This window comes from Amphiprion ocellaris, chromosome 7 (assembly GCF_022539595.1).
Source record: "Amphiprion ocellaris isolate individual 3 ecotype Okinawa chromosome 7, ASM2253959v1, whole genome shotgun sequence".
Taxonomy (NCBI): domain Eukaryota; kingdom Metazoa; phylum Chordata; class Actinopteri; family Pomacentridae; genus Amphiprion; species Amphiprion ocellaris.
The window spans coordinates 4,763,981-4,785,033 of record NC_072772.1 but is presented as its reverse complement, the minus strand read 5'-3'; the positions used below and the strand labels follow the sequence as shown (position 1 = coordinate 4,785,033).

At 42.6% G+C, this 21,053-nt stretch overlaps 3 protein-coding genes across 3 annotated transcripts; 2 read left to right on the top strand and 1 right to left on the bottom strand.

The window, feature by feature from the left end:
* Positions 1 to 2: 2 nt before the first annotated feature.
* Positions 3 to 6,447, top strand: six5 (SIX homeobox 5). The gene is made up of 3 exons (XM_023288386.2): positions 3 to 688; positions 3,251 to 4,740; positions 5,316 to 6,447. Exons 1-3 carry the CDS (start codon positions 3 to 5, stop codon positions 5,996 to 5,998), a joined length of 2,859 nt encoding a protein of 952 aa, XP_023144154.2. The 3' UTR covers positions 5,999 to 6,447.
* Positions 6,448 to 8,685: 2,238 nt separating this feature from the next.
* On the top strand, positions 8,686 to 12,288 carry six9 (SIX homeobox 9). The gene is made up of 3 exons (XM_023288389.3): positions 8,686 to 9,241; positions 11,011 to 11,171; positions 11,697 to 12,288. Exons 1-3 carry the CDS (start codon positions 8,858 to 8,860, stop codon positions 11,869 to 11,871), a joined length of 720 nt encoding a protein of 239 aa, XP_023144157.1. The 5' UTR covers positions 8,686 to 8,857; the 3' UTR covers positions 11,872 to 12,288.
* qpctla (glutaminyl-peptide cyclotransferase-like a) lies at positions 11,893 to 20,908 on the bottom strand. The gene is made up of 7 exons (XM_023288388.3): positions 20,174 to 20,908; positions 17,086 to 17,232; positions 16,706 to 16,999; positions 16,131 to 16,292; positions 15,760 to 15,859; positions 15,564 to 15,680; positions 11,893 to 13,045 (listed from the first exon to the last, which is right to left on the bottom strand). Exons 1-6 carry the CDS (start codon positions 20,390 to 20,392, stop codon positions 15,625 to 15,627), a joined length of 978 nt encoding a protein of 325 aa, XP_023144156.2. The 5' UTR covers positions 20,393 to 20,908; the 3' UTR covers positions 11,893 to 13,045; positions 15,564 to 15,624.
* Positions 20,909 to 21,053: the final 145 nt, after the last annotated feature.

Genomic DNA, 21,053 nt, shown 5'->3' with positions numbered 1-21,053 from the left:
AAATGGCTTCCTTGTCTTTGGAGTCTGCAGAACAATCTGAGAACAGCCCAGAGGAGCCAACGGCCACGGAGGCCAAAGACGAGAACGATCCGCTCCAAGTTTCGGAACAATTACTCCAAAGTTTCCAGAAGTCGGCGCTGAGTTTTTCCACTGACCAAGTATCATGTCTGTGCGAGGCCCTTCTGCAGGCGGGCAATGTGGATCGCCTGTGGAGATTTCTATCCACCATACCTCCTTCGTCCGAGCTGCTACGTGGCAACGAGACTCTGCTAAAGGCCCAGGCACTGGTGGCTTTCCACCGGGAGGAATTCAAAGAGCTGTACGCCATCCTGGAGAGCCACGACTTCCACCCGTCTAACCATGGGTTCCTGCAGGACCTGTACCTCAAAGCCCGCTACAAGGAGGCGGAGAGGTCCCGGGGCCGCAGCCTGGGCGCAGTGGACAAGTACCGGCTCAGGAAGAAGTTCCCCCTGCCCAAGACCATCTGGGACGGAGAGGAGACAGTGTACTGCTTCAAGGAAAAGTCCCGCAATGCCTTGAAGGAGTGCTACAAGAGCAACAGGTACCCGACTCCGGACGAGAAGAAGAACCTGGCCAAAGTCACCGGACTGTCGCTCACACAAGTCAGCAACTGGTTCAAGAACCGCAGGCAGAGAGACAGAACCCCGTCCGGAACCCACAGCAAAAGGTTAGACCCTCAACACTGCGAACACATTTCAGCTATCTAGTCTTTGAACATTCAGTTCGATGATAAACCCTAATCAAGGCAAACTTTCCTTTGTTTATCTGCTGCCTTCTGTGGTGTTTTATAACAACAAGGGTCACTCAGAAAAGTCAATGAAACAAGCAGACCAGAGCATGATGGTAAACAAAGCCCATAGGCCTACATAGGTTTGCTCACAGAGTGTTTTCACATTAAACTAACAAGACTATTAACATGATAAAATGCCTCGAGTAAGAAGATGGACAGGAGCTGACTTTTGACAGCAGTGAAGCCACACATGTCTGAGAGCAGGAGCATGTTGCTTTGTTATGAAATGTGAGATCAGGGCGCCCACCATGGCTCAAGTTTCCTGAAACCCTGCAAGGCCTGCAGGGCCAGGGTGACGGAGGTTGAAGGGATCAAAAGCTGAAACTAGGTGAAAGCAGAGGGGGGCACAAAACAAACAAAAAAAGCTGTGGCTGAAATCACAGTCTTCCAGGGACTATCACAAAGCAGGTGGGGGCTATCTGTGAAGAGATAAGAGACAATACAACTGAGTTATCTTATCAGACTGCAGGGTTTGTGGTGGTCTGGCAGACAGTCTGTGGTCAACCAAGATGCTATACTTCACACTCAAACCAAATACAGGCCCTAAAAGCAGTTTTTAGGAATCTGATTTAGCTTTGTCTGCACAGACCTACACTGCACTATATGTTTGGTTATGTGCTGAGGATGACAGTGATTAAAGGAATACAAAAAGGTCAAACTTGGATCATCCTTTTCTGGAGCATACATTTAAACTAATCTGTAAAAGTAGGATAATTATTTATGAGTGATCCAGCCTGTTTTGGCCATGTTTTTCTTTATGTGTAATCCCAGTGTTGGGATGATATTTAGAATTTTTCATTTTACTTTTACAACTAGCTGCTGTCTCCAATAATGGACATAAATAGGAAAATATAACATGCAAACCTTTAGTCAAACAAATGACCTATTGTTCATAAAACAGCCTTGATAAAATGTGTTCTTGGTTTATGCCACAGAGACAAAGCTCATTAATAAACATTAGTGTAAATGTGCCAGAAGGACCTACTTTACTTCTGCATTCCCTTGATAGCAATGACTGAGTCAAAATGATACACCACATAATATCAGCACCCGGAATGGGCATTTTACTGTTTACTGTTGTCACATATTTACTTACTGTGGGCTAATTTTGTCACTGCAGTATAAACTCCTGCACCTCTATGGAAACAGCACAACCATAGCTAAGAGTAGAGAGAACTCAGAGATGTCTTTTGTGGAGTATAATTATAATGATGAAAAACATAAAAAAGGAAAAAAAATAAAGGTGCATTTATTTTACTTTATTGCTAAAATGGCTTAAATGGTCTGTTTTTTAAAAAATGAAACATGTCTTTCAAACCTTGGGATTCAGAATGTTAGTAGAAACAAATATTGGACTTTCACTGAATTAAACAGTGATTGCAGCATAATACATTGAGCTGAACTACATAATTAACACATAACACAAAGGTTTAAATGAGAATCTCTGTTCTTTCTTGCAAACCAGAAACAAGATGACTTTGCACTCGATTGCTGATATTTAGGTAGTTAGTAGGACTGCTAGTAATGATTGTTTTTTCTTTGACCACGTGTGTTTGGAGAATGGTTTGCTTTAATAAAACATAATCATTGCACTTAGATATCACTGAAAGTTTTAAAGCATTAAATATTGTGAATATCAATGCTGTTTCTAGACATGTCAAGATCTGTTGTAATATTACATTTTTCTGATCTTTATCATAGTTTTAATCAAGTTAAAGTTATATCCTGTGATGGGCACCAAGTTGCAACATTAACTAAATCAAAATAAACTGCAGTCTATATGGATATTTGGCCAGATTAAGACTCTGTGTTGTCGAATGGCTGCCTGTTTAGTCTGATGGATTTTGGTTGCTACAATCCAGTGTGGAGATATTCAGTACTGTATTCATAATCCACACAGCTGCAATGAATAGTCGATTATGTGATTAGTTGATCACCAAAAAAAGGCTGCTAATCTAAAATTAAAGCTATTTTTCAAGCAACAATGCAAATATTTTTTTGAGTATTTTTTTTGACTTTTTATAGACAAACAGTTAATATAGAAATGAATTGCCATAAGAATCAATAATGAAAATAATTGTTAGCTGCAGCCCTGCTTGGTCTGAAAGCTCATTCCTAAATAGAGCCCGACTTATAGGATTTTTGGAGCAGAATTTGATTTTAAGGGATTAGAAATTCTCATGGTATATCTGCTGATATTGTTATATCAAAAGGAGAAAATGATGGAGTCATTGTTTATCAACTTTCCAGCAATCTACGTCAAAAACTAGTTAGCAGCTTTCCACGAAGACAAAGCTTTACTCTGCACCATCCACTCAGATGTGATACGACATGATATGAGACTGTTGCCAAATTACCCAAAGTATCTGTATCTGTAAAAGAAAGTGTTCATATTGGTGTATTGTTTTGTTTGACCCATTTATATTTCTTCCTTTACAGCGAGTCTGATGGGAACCACAGCACTGAGGATGAGGCGAGTCCGATGGATGACACCCCCGACAAACCAGAGGAAACTTCTGGCTCCACAGCTTCCATCATCTCTGTCTCTGCAGTCCCTTGTAGCACAGGAGGCCAGCTCATCCTCAACGGGTCCAGCGGTTTCCTCACAGCCTCTCAGCCGTTACTACTCAATGGAAACTCCCTCATCTCCAGTGCTGGTGCTGGCGTCATAATTAACGGGCTAAGCTTGGGCGATTGCCAGGCAGTCACACTGAGTCCCGTTCCAACCAACTCTTCTTTAATACTGAATGGGGCTCAAGTAATAACCAAACCTGGTATCAGTGTGCAACAGCCGCAGCAAGCAGTTTCTGTGGCAGAGCAAGGAGTGTCAGCCATGGAGGCCAAGCCAAACAGTCTTCCAGCAGTTGTTCTTAGCACTAACACCACACCAGTCTCAAACCCTTCATCTGTCATTTCTCTTCCTCTGCAAATCAAGACAGAAAGAGGCAAGGCAATGGATTTCATCAGTGTCCCTGAAACAGAAAGTAGCAGCCAGACAGTATCCTCCTCTTCTTCATCTTTATCGCCATCCTCACCAACTCTGTCCTCCCCAACCAGTCTCCCTTCACTAGTCTTAACACAAAACTCCCAACACCAGGAGCCTCTCACTCTCCCAGCCTCTATCTCTGGTGCTAATGTGTCTCTTCCCAGCCAGCAAGAGGAGTATGTTGTCGGTGCCACTGCTGGCTCCCAACTAAACCCTTCTATCTCTGTGATTTCCTCCAGCAACTCCACCCCTCAGGTCATCTCTCTGCCCCAAGTTGTGCCTTCCATCCAGGGAAAAGCAGTATCCCATCTGGTCCAGCAGTCTTCAGGAGCTCAGGTCTCCCAGTGCCCTCAGTTGGTCCCAGTATCCCCCCTCACTTCCCCAACTCCTCAGTTTCAGAGCCTGCAGACTCTGAACCCAGGCAACAGACTAGCACAACAGCAGCAGGATGCTTCAACAACTATGTCTGAATGTGCCACAACCATAGTTTCCATCTCACAGCTTAACAGCAGTCAGCTCCCACAGCCGATGCTGCAACAACTCGGGGAGCAAACCACAAACTCTACACCCAGCAAAATCCAAACCCCACAGGTTATTTCCATCGCTTCTCCAACACAAGTAGTTCCAGTCCCCCAGGCCAAAGGCAGTACACCGACACAGTTAGTCCCACTGTCCATGCCTCAGCTGGTCCCAGTCTGCTCCATCCAAACATCCTCCACTATGTCTTTCCCCCAAGTGGTACCTGCCAGCCCATCTCTCTCCATCCCCTCTGCTGGAGTGCCCTTACAGATCCTGACTTCTCCTACTGCTGGAGGAGCTGCACAGGGTCCTGTCAGGATAAACCAGCTGAGGCCCATTCCGACTGTGGGTTCCCCAACCAGTGTGGCCCCTGCGATGCAGCTCCTAAACTCTGGAATCATTCAGCTACCTTCTGCTCCTCCAGGTACGATGAATTCATTAGATACTTGCAAATGTAGAACACAGAGCTGAAAGGATTAGGTAGGTGACAAAGACATAACTGGAATCACTTCAATAATTTTTCAAACAAAAATTCACTTCTTCCAGGTTGTCAGGTGTAATGATATGATATTTTCCTTTTTCATATATGATGCTGAACTGTACATATTTGAGAATACAAGGTGCAATCAGAAAGTTCTGAGCCTGTGCCAGTAAAAAGCAAAAATCTGATGCCCTTTAACAGTAGCCATCATGTGCAGTAATACAGTGCTCCTACTATTCTTGCCTCGCTTGGAAAGCTCCATCAGAGTGCTGTTCTTGGACTGTGAATAGTTACCCTTTTTTTCAGTTAAAATACCACAGCAACAAGACACATAGAATATTACCAATGCATGTTAGATTATTTTTTCAGAATACAGCATGTTTATTCTGTGAAAAAAAAATGGTGAAAAACTATATTGGTGCTAATATTAATGTAACATCTCATATTAGTGGTCTCTTGTTTGAATGTTGTTACATAGTCTTAACTGCCAGTTTATAATTTATTGTTTACTACTGTAGGTAACCTCCTCCTTGGTGGAAGCCCCTACCTGAGTGTCCAGCAAGGCAAGCTGATTCTGACCATCCCAGCAGGCATTCAGCTCACCAGTTTGCCCCTGAAACCAGTCCCAGATGCTTCACCCATCTCTGCAAACGGAGCCAGTCCCATTCTCAACCCCTCTACCCCTCCTGTGACCTCCCAGTCTTTAACCACCTCAGGTTCAACCCCAAGTGGCCTCACGTCGTCCCCCCTAAACTTCATCAACTCGTCTCCACCCTATTGTCCTCCAGAGACTGCGATCGCAACTAACCAGACGCCTGCCGTCCCGTCCCCTCATACGCTGGACCATTTAGTCACCCCCACAACACTGAACACTCTCACTCCAGAAAGCATGCTCACCCTCAGTCCCATGTACAGTGGAGTGACACCCAATGTCCAGTTGTCCCAGCCAGCGTGGAGCCCGGTGCCCCTCTCCACTTCAGGCAGTTTAACTCTGTTTGATGTCCGCAGCAAGGGGGACCTACCCGTAGATCCGGCTTTGTTAGGCCTACCTGGAGGAGAGTCGCTGCTTCTGGGAAGCCCCTCGCCAGAGCAGGATGTGGAAGCAAGCTCACCACTGGGGAATCCAGAGGAGATGGATGGAGACTCCAAGATCCTAACTCAGCTGCAGTCTGTCCCTGTGGATGATGAGCTGGGCTTGTAGTCTGTTTACAGTGTGGGCTGGAAACCCCATGTCCCTGACAACGAAAAGCAATGAAACGTACACTAGACTTTGCTGTTTGTTTTGAAATGACCTGAAATATTCAATTTGTCATTGTCAGTCCTTTAAGACACGTCTTCTACAACACGTTTTAGGATTTGACATGTACAACAATGCTTTCTTATCCCATCATGGTCCTAGCTGGCACTTTGGAGTCCTCTACAGCTCTATTATATATGGATGGGTAGGATCATTTGGAATACTCACCTGCTGGTTCAACATCAGATTATTCTTCTGGATTTTGAGTGCATTAATTTTGTATCTCAGAGTTTTTAATTAAATTTGTTAGTGCCTTACTGGTTATATCAGATCCAGACAGAAGAAGAAAAAATGTGGATTAGTCTGCTTGGCCCACTTGCAGGTTCTAGTGTAAAAAAAGAAAAGAAAAAAGACTATATTATACAACAGTGCATGGTTTTGCCTGTTCTCTCGCCTCTTCTTTGCAATTTTGTGGACTACAGACCATATTCAGCTGTACTACGTCTGGGGTTTTTGCTGGCAGAAGAAGTAGCACATTGTGGATCCACCACAATGAGGATAAACCAGACCATCTGGCAAAGAGGACCTTTTTAAAATAGTTCTCTGCCTGTCCGAGATATTCAGGAGGTTGGTTTTCTTTCTCCTACCCAGAGCCTGACTCTATTATGTTACCAACACTCCAGGAATACAGTGGAGAATGTATTCCTGACAAACAGTGGATGAGCAGGTAGAGTTTTAGGTGAAACTATTAACATTAACACATCATAGCTTGAAGAGCTACACAGCAGTATTTTGTTACTGAAGTCAGGGTTGAAACATGGAGCCTGACTGCATTTTATCAGTAATCTGTTGTTCATTACGTTCTGCAGCTTTCAAGTGAGAATTCTGCCCTATGACAGTAAAACTACAACACAGGAAATAAAGGGTTCATGAAAGGGTTTATACTCTATGCAATGCTACGTTTAGTTCTTTATCGGACACTATGTCGCACAACGGCTGAGTCAGAAAGCCAGTACATTTGGGAGATAAAAAGAAGCTTTGAAATGCTGAGCTTCTAAATGAAGCGTGTCAGTGCATTACACTAAAACATTTGCTGTGATCCAACTGATACTCCTTGTAAAATGCATTCAAAATCTCAGTATGTTGATACTGATAAGTGCCTTATTTTAAGCTTACAGGTTTTTTGTTTTTGGAAAAATGTTGTCTTTTTACACTATTATTTTATGATTGCTATGTACCCAACCAAATTGCTTGATTCACTTCATATGGACTTTTTTAGAAGACCCACATTTCTGTAGTTTGATTTTCAGTGAAACACAATGTGACACATTTGCTAGTCATAGCTCGGTTTTGTGTTTTGTATATTTTGCACATTTCATTCACATGATGTTTACGCTGCGCTGCCATGGTGCTATGACGGTGATTATAGTCTGTTCTGAAATTTTATATTCATTTCTAATTGGACCTTAATAATTGCCACTGGACAAGATACGTTTAAGAGATAAATCGGAAAACAAGATTTTTCAGTGAAATCCATTGTAAACAAATGGAACAAATCTAGCTGTATCTAAAATCAAGTGAGTTTTCTGTCATTACACAGGTAGGGGCCAAACATTTGGCCATTTAAGGTACACAAAAATACACTTGAGTGTCACATCTAGTTACAATAATGGCCTGTGTGTGTTTTATTAGTGTTTGTTTGTCTCTTCTGTACATTTAATCTATTTAAAGCATGTATCAATCAGTTAGTAGTTTCAACTGAAAGAAAATGAGTCCTTGTGAAAATAGGAAATGTTCATTTTCACTCAGAAGGTCACGTTGTAGTGCAACCTGAGTTTTTACAGTCTACAGGTATTAAAAGAATTTAGAGGTCATCAGTGCTAAATTTTGAAATGGGTCACCCCCTGTTGATAAATGTTAAGGTCATGTATTCCCAGTGGCCTTTCAGAATTTTATCAAATGGCTTTGACAAATCAATTTTGCTGAACTTGTATTTAGGTGTAAAAGGGAAATATATCCATGTGTTGGCTTGCGTTTGTTTATTTTAGCCATTTCTTACCAAAGTATGTTGACATTAAAGCCTGTGAGGGCTTAAGCACATTTGTACCCACATGTTTGTTTGTAGCCTGGGATTTGTTTTTACTCTACCTGACACATAACGTATACAACTCCAGATTTAACCAAAGATATTGTATGTTGATCGACTTTTTTTTTTTTTTTTTATAGTTTTGAAAGGGATCATTTGTGTCTGTCATTCAAGGTTTTTGTTTTCTCATTTTTGTATTCAAATGCATTCTATTTTTTATATTACATGATATTGTAATAAACTACATTTACAAAAAAGTGTTTCTTGTGACTGTTTTTATGCACCTCATTATAGACGTATTAATTATTGTTCCCATCAAAACTATTTGTCTGAGGATTTTGCTTCTAATTTGGCAAGAAAATTAGATTCAAATGCATTTTTTCTTTCTGCATAGTGCAACCATGATGCTCTCTCTCTGGGTGAATGTCAGTACAATAGCAAAGGTCCAAAATGTGTGAGGGCGTGCATGCATGTGTTTGTACAAGAGAAGGAGGATGTATGGTGTGTTATTATAACCCTGATGGTCTCAGGTTACCTGTGCCAGGGTATGATGATGAGTAATGCTAAACACACATTCACTTAGTTTTTGTTCATCCACAGATGAGCCATAATGCTGCACAGCAGCTTCAGCTCTCTCCTGTACAAACTCAAGGGAAACTGTTAATGATAATTACACACAGTCTTTGATTCAACTTACATCTCAGGACTTTTGGTGCCACCATCGTGTACCTGCAGCGATGATCTTCACACCAGAGCAGGTCACCTGTATGTGTGAGGTCCTGCTGCAGAGCGGCTGCATGGATCGTCTCGCCAGCTTCCTCCACACTCTTCCTCCTCCTTCCTCCTCGAGCCCCGGGGAACTGGAGAGTGTGCTGAAAGCTAAAGCTGCAGTGGCCTTTCACCAGGGGCGCTTCTCGGACCTCTACACCCTGCTGGAGGGCTTCCCCTTCTCCCCACGCAGCCACCCGCTCCTCCAGCAGCTCTGGCTGCGAGCCCACTACCTGGAGGCCGAGAGGCAGAGGGGCCGACCTCTGGGAGCCGTGGGGAAGTATCGCGTAAGGAGAAAGTTTCCTCTACCACACACCATCTGGGATGGAGAGGAGACCAGCTACTGCTTCAAAGTAGGCAAAATCTAAAATGTGCTCCTCAACTGCTATGTAGCTGTTGAATGCCTAGGTACATTTATTCAAGCATTATACCGAACAGAAATACAATTTTACAGTACTTGTACTATCCTTAAATGTTTTATTCTACCTTAAACATCTACTTCAACATATTTAAGATTCACATTTGACTCCACTAGATTTATCTGACATCAGTAATTAGACACTTTGCAAGTTCAAGCTTTGCATAAAAAATAATAACCTTCCATTAAAATGTGACTATTTGTTGTATGTTAACATACTCTTTTACCTACAAGTATGTCTCACATTAACCAGCACGAACTGCAAAACGCCTTTATTGTTGTATAAGTAATGATCAAATCCAATTCTTCTGACTGATGCTTAAAGTTTCTTTTTGCTGTTGTAATTTTGCATTCGTAACATTTTGAATGATGGTTATTTGTTTCATTTTTGACCGTCACTGACTTTTTCCATCACTGGAAACACTCTATACTCCTCTGACTCCCAAGCACTGATTTTTTTGGTGTAGATTTGTTTAAACAGTAGTAACGCTTGTAAAGGGGGGAAAAAACATTTACTCAGTCTTTTATTTTTTTGTAACATTTAGTGAATACCTCAAAATTGCTAAGATTATTAGGAATTGGTCGTTCAAAATCAAATTATGTAGTTTTAAAATAAACTTCAGTGACACGAAGATGTTTGATGCATCCCAATAAAAAGCAATTCGGTTTGAGAAGTTAAAACTGTACTTGTGAACCATGCTACAACTAATTTCTGCACAATATTTTGCTCCTCTCATGTATACAAATGAAATGGACAAAATTAAGGTATCCTTTAAATGTAATGCAGTCTAGAACAACACCACCATGCACTATGACCTTAATAATAAACATAAAGGAGATTTAGCACCTTTTCAATAATGTTAACAAGAAATGAAAATTTAAAGATTTGTAAAAACAGAATTTATAGCAGGGATGTTGAATCGGATCACTCTGGATTTCACAAGTGTTCCTAGTGAAGTAGTTTGAGTGTATAAATATTTAAAATAGGTGGAACAACTGAATGAATAGATGATGCCCAAAATTAAAAAAAAACAAACAAACGACAAGAACAACAACAACAAAAAAAAAAAAAAACACGTGTAATGTATTTTTTCAGTTAATTTTCTAAACAATAGTATAGGTACATAATACAAGTCAACTAATATGTCAGGTCAAATAAATTGGAAAATTGTTTAAATTAGTCTAAAAGAGAGAGCTGGAGAGTCAATGAGAGAAAGCCATATTGTTAGAAAATGTGGTTTATCATTATAGGACAGCATTTATATTCTCACAGCCAATGTGTTGCAGCGTTACAGTTTTTAGTTTGAAGTGTTTGGATGTGTAGGATTTGTCAACATTTAAAAAGGAACAGGTTTTACTAGACAGTCTGAAATAAACGATGCAGTTTGACAGTTTAACTGTGGGCCACGGAGGGATGGTTACAGAAACCTGCAGATTTTTTTAAAGGACAACATTTGAAACACTTTCCTGGAGGATTTTTTTATACTCAGGGGAATTCAAAATGATGAATGGCGACACCTAATTTACGTAAAGCTACTATTAACGAGTGCTTTACTGATGGCATACACTCCACAATGTTCACACGACGCCACTTTCTACACGAGCTGCAGCTTCTCTCAGGGTTCTGACAAAGCTGGCACATGCCTTTTGAGTTGTAATAACGTTCACATTTGATTTTATTTAAACTATTTACCTCACAAACAGGAGAAGTCTCGGACTATCCTCAGAGAGTGGTACCACCGTAAGCCGTACCCGTCCACCCGGGAGAAGAGGGAGCTCGCCGCGGCCACCGGCCTCACAGCCACGCAGGTCAGCAACTGGTTCAAGAACCGCCGGCAGAGGGACCGAGCCACGGACGGGACCGGGTCAGTAGGTCGCACTGTTGTTAAGTTTTCCTGTGAACTTAAGGTAAAAAATACACCAATTTACAGCAATGAGTACTTCGTTATATTATTTTTCATACACAGACCATCTTGGTCCGTTGATAATCTTGCTTTTGTCCTGTTATTCTCCAATTTAAGAGTTGGGGAAAGACCCAAGTAGATGTTCTGCTGGCATGTTTTACATTTCTAGTTTTACAACCACATAACCATGTAAATGAGAGGCAAAACATTCCAGTTTGTCTCTTTTGGCAACATTGCACGACTGCATATAAAAACCAAATGGATTTCGAAGTAACTTAATAGCTGCTGAAGGGGGAAATGTTGGGTTTCTCTCTGTAAAGTGCTATGAGAAAGACATGATTTGGTGTTGCATAAATTGATCATTCCGTTGGACACATTGGATTTCAGATAGTAGCACCCTCTTGTGGTTAAATTAGAACATGACATATTATCAAATACCGTGGTATCTTTGGCATTTTTCTGATGCTTCTCCTTTCCTTTGCTTAGCTTCCAAACACTGGGTTTTGGAGGACCTCCAGAGGAAGCCTTCCGTTGGTCTGACACCGACCTTTCACCTCCAGGCAGCCCAACTCCTCAATACTGCCTCCGTCCTCCACCTCCACCGCTCTTCCATCCACCACCTCCTCTGCATCACGCATGTGGAGGCCTTTCAAATATCTAATGAGTCACTTCTGTCACTTGGTTGATGCATCATTTTTCTCCTTCTTTAATGTAAAGTCTATTTTCTCATGTTTATTACCAAAACATGACTTAGCAGACACCGTACCATGACTTAAATATACACAGAACACCGTACAAGACAGACATTAAAAGTAAGCATCATATGGCTGGATTAAATTCAACATTTCCAGTCACAGAGGTGCCGTAAAGCCCTGCGGTGGACCTCCACACTGTTCACACGCGGCACCAAAACATTTAGAACAATCAGGTTTTTCAGCTTGTTAAAGGGAAGATGAGACGAGACGATGCTGGTAAAATGTTACATGTACTGAGTGCAGAAGCTACAGGATTTATCAAGTAACAGCATTTTTCAGTATTTATAACTTCCCCGAAACTGAATAAAATAATTTGAACTTCACGACAGACTTGATTACATGTCTAATGTGGTGTGAAAAGAACATTTGTTGGACTTCCAATAACATCATTATGATGTTAGTTTATGTAGCTAGCGCTTGTTAACAGCCGAGGCCAAGAGGATCTTCACTGATGTGAAGGTATAACCAGGAGAAATAATTCACAGATATGAACTAGCTGTCATTCACCATCATCACTGCCTGAACAGAGTTCACAGCAGCTCAGATGATTACAAGTCTGTCTTTAAGACAAAGTGCATTGCCGTCATATTAACAGGGAAAACTATCGGTAAGGCTAATAAGGCTTTTCTTTTTCACAGGAACAAAACAAAAATATTAATATAGAGTGCTTTTAACGTCACAGACATTTTACAGCTGCTCCTCATTCGCTCGTACCAACATCGTAAATGAGAGTCCACTTCATATGTCCTTTAGGCAGACTGTCCAACTCCTCCATCACATGAAAACAAAGACAGTCCAGCAGGGACGAGTCTTTGGTAAAGCTCAGCTGGTATTCCAGTTCAGTCTAGTCATTTCACCAGTCTTCTCTTGTGCACCTGGTTATTTGTCATTAATTCTGTACAGACCTTCAGCCCAGATAATTGTGTTCTATCGTTCAGAAGCCCAGGTATTCAGCCAGAAATACAGCCATAATCTTAGTCAGGTTCTCTACAGTCGGTCGGTGCATGTTCTCCTCGGTGTCGTCCAGTGTATGCCAGAACTGCGGGAAGGGAGTGGCGATGACATGTAGCACAGGAACGCCTGCATGGCAAAGATGAAGATGGTGACTGACAGCATGCAACAATGTAAACATGCTCATGGAGACGGTCTGTCAATAGGAACAAAATGTATTCAAGGAGGAAAGTGCATTAAAGGAGAGGTAAACACAATAACACACACTATAATATATTACATGATACAATACTCATATGGAAGGTGCTTTTGTCTGTGGGGACTTGAAATAAATGCATTAAACGGCCACAACAACAAGAGGTTCTTCTATAGTACAAGTGCTTAAAGGTTTATGGTGCAGTTTAGCAGAGAGTCTATTCTTCAGACGTCAGTGGGGAGTTTATTCCATGAATGTAGCGCCAATAACAGAGGAGAGGCTCAACGGAGAGCGAGACCACAAGGTCCTCAGAGAGACGGAGTGGTTTGGAGTGCAGGGTTTAATCATGGCTTTGAGACAGGAGAGAGTGGTTCCTTTTAATGCTCTGCAGGCCAGCAACACAGTCTGGAGCTGAAATTGAGCTGCTGAAGGGAAGCCAGTGTGGTGCAGGGATCCTCCTCATTTTCCATTCAAAATACTTTAGTAGTCTCAAATTTCAAGCTTTTTTTGGACTTCTGAGTACTAATGGCTTGATGTTTATTATGCAAATAATGTTAAAATCCAACTGTTAACATGCTATATTCTAGTTATGGATGCTATTATGTTACCAAATGTTATGTTGCCTGACGATTGTAGCTCTAATGACACATACAAATAAATTAACATCAAACCCAGACAAGTTAAATTCACAGCATTTTAATTTTGTGTTAAAATGGAAGCACAGTAGCATCTCTGCCCAAAGAGGGCCGCTGCTACCTCCACTTCTAATACTGTCCCTTAGCTTACTAAATAAATAATAGCCCCTAACCCATATTTAGAGCATCTTTTATAAATAAGAACCAAAACGGAGTTGAAAGGAGACTGTTTGGTCTGCTCTGTGTATTCAATGTGCCCACAGAAATGGAAATGACAGTGAACGCAGCTACAATGGTATAGTGTCCTTATGCAGAAAAGATAGCTCACTTTATTGATAACTACGTCATTGTATGACTCGGAAATGTTCAGACTAGCTAATCATTTGGTTATTTGTGATGCTATGTCTACATGTAATTCAAAGATATTGCTGCAATTTCTTTAAAGCTAATTAGGTTGCAGATTTTTAGATTTCATGTAGTTTGATGTTTTAATGTAAGAGCATCATTTAGATATTTCACATTTCTAACCTTTTTTTTCTACTATGATATGCTACATTAATGAGTAGCATCAAATTAGAAACATAAATGAAAAATATTCATTCATATTTAAGTCAATGCTAACTAATATTGGACAGGTGATCTCAAAATATTCCAAAATGAGCATTTGCAACATTTATAGAACAGTTTTGGCAAACAGGGATGAATGAGGGATCTCTATTTATGGCTGAAATGTTGTCAGAAACTCTAAAGGTGCTTCGGTTTATCATTTTAAATGTAAAATAGAGTTAAAGGTAATCCTGACATAAGCAAGGAATGTTACATCAACGCCTGCGTGTAGGAATCTGTAAGAATTATTGCCAAGTTATTTGAAGAGCAATAAACATTTTAAGGGGTATAAGGGGCCCTTTCTTTGAACATGAGTCTATAAGAAATGACAGGCAGAGCTGTTAGAGCAATTGAGAGGCACTTGCGATTGGAAGATGCGGGTAGACCTGGACCAAAAGCGCTGCTTCACACCTTAGATCACATCCACCAAACTGCGACCAGACCTGGTGTTATGGTCAGCTTCGCTTTGGCACGTCTACATCATGGAGCTCACAGTGCCCTGGGAGAGCTCAGTAGAGGAGGCCTGTGAGCACAACAAACTGAGAAATATGGAGCTTGCCGCCGATGCAAAACAGCGAGGCTGGAAAGGTGAGGATCCGACCAGTCAAAGTAGGCTGCAGAGGATTTGTAGCCACCTCAACATCCAGGCTTCCCTGGGAGATGGGAGTATGCAGAAAGGCCCACCGGCAGGCGATCAAGGACCTCTCCAGAGCCGCTGAAAAGGGAAGTCAGCAGCTGTGGATGAAGAGCAAGGACTCCACCTGGGCCTTCAGGTGAGTAGATGGCATCTAAGGGGTGAACCTGGGATTCACTGCTGAAGCCTCTGGAGGTGTCGTGGGCCTATCAGTGAAACACCGATGAAGGAGGGCACCCACTTGATAACCCAGAAGATGTCCTCACTCACTGGACCATCCCAGAGAGTCTTAGGTATCTCATGTATGCAAGAAGGGATATAAACATCTAGTCCTACACAACAGATCTACTGGTGTAGAAGCAGCTCTGCGTTTAGTCGTATGCCGTATTTCTTGCCTTGCTTTCGACAACATCAAGCTCGCTCAATAATAAAGAAGATTCTGGCTGAAAAATGCTCCTGTATGATCAATATCTTTTTAGAAATACAGAATGTTTTATGCTAGAGAACAGATATGGGGCAAAAATCTTGGAACACACATATTTTTCCGAGATCTCTTTTCTTTTTGTCGTCACTCACCTTTGTGAAGGAAGGGGATGTGGTCGTCCTGCACAGGTCCGAGGTACACATCCTTCCTAAACTACGTCTGCTCTGAGGGGTGCGACGTCAGGAGGCCCTGTCGATGGAGCCTCTTCTCTGAGGGGTGAGGGCAGAGTTAGGGCATACAACAGGGACAGATTTTAATATTCATGCAAGAGCTTCAGCCAGCACTTACCTGCAGCAATCAGGCGGTCAAACCAGCGTGCCGTGTTATCAAAGTGATTCGCAATCAGAGGATCTGGACCACCGAGCAGGTCAAGCAGCACAAAGAGGTCCTACAGAGAGGATTTAAAGATCAGTAGCTGGAAATGAAAATGCTGCGTGAGAAAGTTAGAAACGGCAACTAGAATTGTGTTGTTAAAATGAATTCACTTGTGCATCCACACACTTCAGCAGCAGTGGGGTCAGTCCATAATAACATGATAAGAACTGCTATTGTTAGTTTGTTCAGGCAGTCCGCTAAAATCTGCCTTTTCATGTATAATTCAGTGTGTCTGGATCAGGATGACCTCAGAGGACATGTGATTGTGTCTGCAGTTTCCTCACCACGGCATGCAGCATGGTGGCGTGTGAGGAGGCTGCAGGATGAGGCGTGTTAGCCATGCGTTCGGCCAGGTGTCGAGAACCGTAAAGTGAGTCTGTAGCGGTCCATTCCTCAAACGACTCCTCGCCGTCAAAAAACACAAGCTGAAGAGATACTGGGAGTCTCTACGAGGAAACAGGAAGAAAGTAGAGGTAATGAAATTGAAATCCACTTAAGAAAACGCTGCAGTTGGGGCCGGTTTCTCCTCCTGCAGTGTTGTCGCAGTGTGTATGCAAGTATGTGTGTGTAATCCTACGGTAACTGCATAAATCACAGCGTCTGGAGAGATAGTGCTGCATTTGAAAGAGGGGGCTAGAGTCAGCATTTTCTCACCTATACTGCAGCCTCAGACGCAGAGTGATGAAACCAGAGTATAAGAAAAGGACAGTCTCGTCAGCATCTCACAGTTTTACTCTTCATCACAGGAAGGAGCACAGTACAGTAACAAATACAGAACCCAGATTTGTCTGTACCTGAAGTTCAGCCTCTGCAAACTGCCATGACGTCAATACATCTGTAACATAAAAACCACACGTACCTGCTGTTTGAACGTCCTAAGCTGAGCATCCAGAGAGGTGGCGAGCTCCAGGATCATAGCACAGGGCACTGCTGAGTCACTGGCCCCCAGAAACACCTTCTCTGGAGCCCGGGGGTCTGCAGGCAGGACCTTGGAGTCATAGTGGCAGGCCAGGAGCAGCCTCCGAGGGGCCATAGGGTCCAGAGTGGCTACGATGTTGGTGAAGGTGACCTGACCACGAGGAGTTGGAGACTGGAAGGAGTCCAGGTCTATGGACCAGTCGGCAGACAGTGAGGACAGGGTGGAGGTGATGTGCTGAAGTGGAGCAGAGAGTTTAAGATGAGGGGAGACTGTGTAGAAAAGAGGAAACTAGCATGGTTTCTATAAATATGTACACACACCTGCTGTACAGCCAGGCTGCCTTGTGTCCCTGGGAGCCTCTCTATTAGGATGGGCCGCAGGTGAGTCTCCCACAGGCGAGTCCCATCCACCTGAGAGGCCAGACGGCGGATTTGAGCTGGGGAGCATTTACTGGGTTTGTGGGACAGCTGGAGGAGAAAACAGGGCAGTGGTGAGGAAGAGGAGCAGCAAGAAAAAACAATGTGAACCCAAACAGTAGCACAACTATTTTCCAGATACAAAGTTTTCTAATCCAGGTGCTGCGAGTCTCTGCAATGTCTGAAAAAATCCTCTCTGATCCTTATTCTTTACATATATTTTGTCCTTATGTACCTGATACTTTCATTCTGTTTCTCTGTGCTGGTATTGTTACATCTGTCTCTAAAGGTTATATTTAGTGAAGGTTTAACTTATCTAAGCTGAGAAGGTGACCAGTGTAAGACTGAAACAAGTACTAAAACGATCCTGATAGATAGCTAATCAATCATTTCAGCAGAAATACTAAATATTCTGCTTTTAACCATGTCATAACATATTGTTGGAGCCAAAATATGATTTCTTTGTTTTGATTATTGTGAATGTCGGTATGACTCTGTGTGAGTGTGGCTTGAGGAACCACAGGGTTGTCCACCATAGGGGGTGGACCGCATATATACTGGCTTGTTACGGCCAGCGCCTCCTACCCCGGGTGTGTCTGTTAACTAAATATTGTGGCTTATGCAAATAGGGCTGTGTGATCCCCACTCCCTGGTTGGACCACGACGACGGAGGCGTGGCTGCGGCCGGGAGTCCCAGTGATTGGTGCGGCGCTTACCAGGCTGTCCAACCGAAAACTGCCAACTCCTTTAAAAGAAAATAAATAATTTGATTTTTTTTTTACCATCCACAACTGTTTATGTTGCTCCCCTTCCCCCCCCCGAGCCCGGGTTGTAACATAATTTTTTTTTTTTTTTTTTTTTGATGGTCAAAAAAAAATCAAGTTATTTATTACAGAAAAGGTTGAACACTGGGACTCCCGGCCGCAGCCACGCCTCCGTCGTCGTGGTCCAACCAGGGAGTGGGGATCACACAGCCCTATTTGCATAAGCCACAATATTTAGTTAACACACACAGCCGGGGTGGGAGGCGCTGGCCGTAACATGGCTAATGAGTGAACGCAGGTGTGCAGTTCGGGAAAAAAGGCAAACAGTTTTCGACCGTGCTAAACGTCAAAACGTGCATAAACATGCAAAAAATGTATGGACTGAATGATAATTTACCTGCACCCGCCCTGAATAAGTGGAACATCACATACAAACGAGCAGAGACACTGCTTTAATTTGAAGCCGTACACGTCAGACTTAAGCCGACCTAACTGCCACCTTGCAGTGACTACAGCTAAAGTCACTTCACATATTGATGTAATGCTTTTGATCATGATGTATGATAGTAAGCTGAATATCTTTGGGCTTTGGACTGTTGGTAAGATAAAATATGTGTTGTAAATATTTCAACCTGGACACTTGGAAGCTGCAATGAGCATATGTTGTCCAGATTTTGTCTGCTTTTGGACAACGATGGATACAGATTGCAGTGGGAAACGTGATCAGTGGCAACACCTGGTCAGCTATGTGACTGAGGAATGCTTGGAACACTACTAGGCCTGCATCTAATAGTTATTTTTAGTAGTTATTAGTCGTTGTTCTTTTGCTTGATCTATTGATCATTTGGTATATAAAATGTCGTAAAAAATTAAATATATCCTTCACTATTTTCCGAACTCGATGTTTTTAAGTTGAACCCACATAAAATAATTTGGAGAGTAATGCTACTCTAGGGGCTGCACAGTGGCGTAGTGGTTAGCACTTTCGCCTTGGTTCGCGTCCCGGCTTTCCTGGGATCTTTCTGCATGGAGTTTGCATGTTCTCCCTGTGCATGCGTGGGTTTTCTCCGGGTACTCCGGCTTCCTCCCACAGTCCAAAAATATGCTGAGGTTAATTGATCATTCTAAATTGCCCGTAGGTGTGAATGTGTGAATGTGTGAGTGATTGTTTGTCTCTGTATGTAGCCCTGCGACAGACTGGTGACCTGTCTAGGGTGTCCCCTGCCTTCGCCTGAGTCAGCTGGGATAGACTCCAGCCCCCCCCCCCCCCCCCCCCCCCCCCGCGACCCCAGTGAGGATTAAGCGGTGTATAGATAATGAATGGATGGATAGTTCACAGTATGACTTGCACAGCTGTCAGTAAAAAAGCAAAACGTTATTTTCCAAGAAATCAAACTCTTTGAATTCTCGACAGTGCTACAAACAAATGGCACTGTCATCATTTTTCGGTCAAAGAAGAGGCATATGAAATCAATAAAGCCCATAACTGCCCTGCAACTAACAAATATTCCTACTGTCCACTAAACTGCTGATTGTTTTCTCAATTAAATGATCAGCTGTTTGATCTATGAAATGACAGAAAATTGTGAGAAGTTTCAGTGTTTTCCAAATGATTCCAATGACCTCCTGAAATGTTTCGTGCGCAACCCAAAGACATTCAGTTTACAGTTTGTGAAGCAAAGAAACCAGAAAATGTAAAAAAAAAAAAAAAAAAAAGAAGCTGGAATCTGATGATTTAGACTTTGCTTATTTAGAAGACCAACATAACTGACAAATAATCCTATTAAAATAATAATACTTGACAACTCATCAATTATTACAGTGTTACTTTAGCAAAAGCATACAAATCTCAGGCTTAAAATATTCTTATTTAAATGAAGGTATTGAAGGTAAACACACTTCTTGTACTGCTCAGTGTGATACCGTATGTTTGAATCAATTACTTTAATGTGCAGCAATACATCTTATTTTATAAAATCATGATAACGTTTGCAAGTAAAACCTTGATCTTCAAAGTAAATAATGACTGTAGCTGTCAAATAACTGCACTGGATTAGAACAAAATACAAGTATGCAACATGTGCACCGTACTTGAGTAAATGCATTTTCCACCACCAGTCTCTGGTTATAATCTAATATATCTGGGGTGTATTCATAATAAATAAAACACTCCCACTGTGTGCATGTGAAGTTTTCAGGCTTGTTTCTGTTCCTGTCTCTGCTCTCACCCTGTCTCTGGTCAGATCTGCGGCTGGCAGGTGGCTCACTTGTCTCCCGGCGGTGTCGTTGGACAGGTAGACCCCCAGCACCACCGCCAGCACCAGGACACCGAGCAGACACAGCAGCAGGACCCGTGCCCGAGGCAACCGCACCCGGTCACAGCCGGGGAAGGAGCCGCCGCCGTTGCTCTGCTGCAGAGGCTTGTACCGCCGACTGGACCTGGACATGTCTGAAGAAGCGGCGTCTGTCTGCGGTCTGTCGGTTTAACGGCTACGTGTCCAAACCGTAGGAGGGAGTAAACACAGGAAGAGAGGCGACGCCGGGGGAAGCAGCTCGGCGGTTACATCTGCAACAGCCTCCCTCAACACAACAAGCCATCGTTAGCTTCTGAAACTCGCTGTTTTCTGGCCCCAGTCCCCTGTGCGACTCTGACAGCCCGGCGGTTTGAAAACATGACTGACTTTTCGTGCCGTTTCTGTTAAGTTAATCGAGGTTTAGTCCGAATTTAGACACAAACTGCTTCATCCCGTCTCCGTAGCTTCTGTCGTTTAGCAACTGGCAACTCTTCACTGCTGCGTTAAACTACACAAGCAGCTACTATTGAGAAAAAACTACATTAAATCGGCCTTGTAGCAAAGTTTTCATAACTCTCCCGATGCAGAGGTCCAGCAAAAAACGGTAGAAACGTTTCGTGTTCGCATCACGGGACATCTCTGTAGTAATCTAATGGCGATACTTCTTTGAGGCTCTAATGGTGACTGGAGAACATCTGTGTGGTGCGTTACTGCCCCCTACCGACCGGGAGAGGAGCTACTGCAAAAACAAACACCCAAATATCAATATCATCAAATAAAATACAAAAATGACACATAAAAAAAACAATTCTAA